Below are 2,760 nucleotides of genomic sequence, written 5' to 3' on the forward strand. Positions count from 1 at the left end.
ATGGTTTCTCAGGCCCTCGTTGCCCTACTTTACGCTGTTGGCTCGGCTGCAGCTCTCACGTGCCAAGTTGCTGGTAAACATGTCTCGCAAAGATTTTTGCTGGCCATGAGCTGATGGATTGCAGGCGGAACTTCTGACGACTCTCCAGCCATCCTTGCCGCCCTGAAGCAGTGCAACAATGGCGGAACGGTACGCGGCATCCAGAATATCTCATATCGATTGGATATGTTGCCACTAACCTGGGGAATTCCTTCCAGATCGTGCTCGACAAGACCTATACCATTGGCTCCGTGCTCCAGACAGACTTCCTCTCCAACATCGCCATCCAACTTTCTGGGACCATTAGCCTCAGCACCGATCTCAGCTACTGGCAAAAGAACTCTATACAACTAACCTATCAAGATGCCTACACTGCCTGGGCCATTGGTGGAACCGATATACACGTAGGTCTTTGTGTTTTCAAAAATAAATGTAGCAGCGGTCTGACACCCACCCTTAATCAGATCTTTGGTGGCGGTACCTACAACGGAGGTGGCGACGGCAAGCATTCTATTATTCTCCAGAATCAACTATCATTTGCTGATCAAGTAACATAGCCTGGTACTCTGCCGGAAAGACCGGCCCCATTATGTTGACCTTGCTCAACGCCAACAACGTTCTCATCGAAAATATCAACATGAACAAGAGTCCATTTTGGCACAACCTGGTTGACGGCTGTACCAACGTCACTTACAGTCACGTCAACATGAACTCCGTCCAGACCAACGGCAAGCAGGCGCAAAACACCGGTAAGCCTTTCCCACCCCTCGGCTCTTAAGGGCATTGCAACTAATATGCTAGCAGATGGGTAAGTGTTGGTGGACGTATTGATTCAACGAGAGATACTAACAGTCACAGCTGGGACACCTACCGTAGCTCCAAAGTCACAATCACAGACTGCAAAGTCATAAACGGCGACGACTGCGTCTCTTTCAAGCCCAACTCGACTGACATCCTTGTCCAGAATCTGTAATCATCCTCCTTCCCTCTTCCAATTTCTGCCGGGAACTAACAAACCCTAGCTACTGCCAAGGCTCCCATGGAATCTCGGTTGGCTCACTGGGCCAGTATGCAGGCCAAGTCGACATTGTAAAGAACATCCACGCTAAGAACATCACAATGGTCAACGCCTCCAACGGCGCCCGCATCAAGGCGTGGGGCGGCAGCGCCTCTGCGACCTCCGCCAAGGGCGGCGGCACAGGCCTCGTGCAGAACGTCACCTTTGAGGACTTTACCATGCAGAACGTTGACCTCCCCATCGTCATTGACCAGTGCTACCAGACTAGCGCCGCTACTTGCGCCCAGTACCCCTCGGGCGTCAGGATCAGCGATATCCACTACATCGACATCACAGGTACTGGCGGGAAGGCAAGCGAGGTCGTCACCATGGTCTGTAGTGATATCTGCGATGACATTACCGCCACTGGGACGAAGCTTGTTGGAACAAAGGGAAGCTCGGAGTACATTTGTCAGAATATTGCGAGTGTTGAGAAGTTAGACTTTCCGTGCAGTGCTGTCGGGGTTACTGTCGGGGGACGACCAAAAGCACAAAGTCTGCCAAGGCTACGGCGACGAAAGTTTAAGAGACAGAAATGCGGAGGCATAAAATTCACTGGCCGTGAGTAGACCTTGGCTCATGTAGCGTCGTAGATTAGGATTGTGATAGGGAGAATGACGGAGTGATACTGTGAAATCAGAATAGAACAATTTCAGCAGCTACATACAATCTCCTGAGGCCTATCGAGTAATACGTATAGGGCACAAGGGCTCGTGTCGAATAGCAGGGCGTACAGAGGGCATCATGTGTACGAAGTGCCCGGTGCGCTGCCCGCGCCCCACGGCAAGCGGGCGGCAACGGACGGGAACACGCCGGGCCGCAGCTTGCTAACAGCCTGAGGCACATAAGAATCAGGGCTAAAAGGGCTGCGTGTCAAAGATATTCCGCTGTACCATGTACACACAAAAGTGAAGATCTCCACACTTGCATGTGTGGTACTTCAGGCTATATCTGATGTCTGACACTGCGCGCGCGGCAGGGTAGTGTTACGGCCCAACCATTTGGGGTGCTGGCAGGCGTAAATAAATAGTGCAGAGCAGGGGATAATGATGCAGGCGCATCATTACCGAAGCTTTTGCTTTGTGGTGCAGTTGGTTGCCCTGACCTGCTCGTAACAGGTAGTTCAGAGCAGCTAGAAACAATACATATATATACTAACAGATAAGGTAATTCTATAATTTAGCAGAAGGATAACTACAAGAGCAGATCTAAAACTAGATAAAAAGAATACTTAACTATATTTAACAGATAATTACTCTTAAGAGCAGTAATAAATATAAAGAAGGTTATTAGACTAGAAAATACTGTTAGATAACTACTAATTAACGTTAAATTACTAGTATTAATAGTTACTTAGATTTTACTACTTACACCCTTTTTACCTAACCCTTAATAGGTCTAAGTATATTATATAACTTGGTTATATTACATTAATATATATATATAGTAAGTGGCTTATTATAGTAAGTAAGTCAACGCACCCACTTTTCGCCTACCCACCTTTTTTGCCTACCCAAAAATCCCTTATCCCTATCACCAACTTCCCACTTCTAACTCCTATAACATCTTTAACCTTTATCTAAATTACTTCTTTTTTCCTTTACATCTTTTTAATAGCCTAATAGTTTAATATACTGAAGCTAAGGTTAATAAGGTATTAGCTA

The 2,760-nt window shown here is 47.2% G+C and overlaps 2 protein-coding genes across 2 annotated transcripts; both read left to right on the forward strand.

Annotated features, from left to right (window-relative positions):
* ColSpa_11948 (putative exopolygalacturonase X) lies at nucleotides 1-596 on the forward strand (the record flags this gene model as incomplete). The annotated part of the gene is made up of 4 exons (XM_049278160.1): nucleotides 1-73; nucleotides 149-189; nucleotides 258-443; nucleotides 504-596. The coding sequence occupies 4 exons, from the start codon at nucleotides 1-3 to the stop codon at nucleotides 594-596; spliced, it is 393 nt and encodes a 130-aa protein (XP_049134117.1).
* A 32-nt stretch (nucleotides 597-628) lies between these two features.
* Nucleotides 629-1,665, forward strand: ColSpa_11949 (putative exopolyphosphatase; the record flags this gene model as incomplete). The annotated part of the gene is made up of 2 exons (XM_049278161.1): nucleotides 629-788; nucleotides 1,073-1,665. 2 exons carry the CDS (start codon nucleotides 629-631, stop codon nucleotides 1,663-1,665), a joined length of 753 nt encoding a protein of 250 aa, XP_049134118.1.
* Between the last annotated feature and the right edge of the window lie 1,095 nt (nucleotides 1,666-2,760).

Source organism: Colletotrichum spaethianum (assembly GCF_022836535.1).
Source record: "Colletotrichum spaethianum MAFF 239500 DNA, contig53, whole genome shotgun sequence".
NCBI classification, from domain to species: domain Eukaryota; kingdom Fungi; phylum Ascomycota; class Sordariomycetes; order Glomerellales; family Glomerellaceae; genus Colletotrichum; species Colletotrichum spaethianum.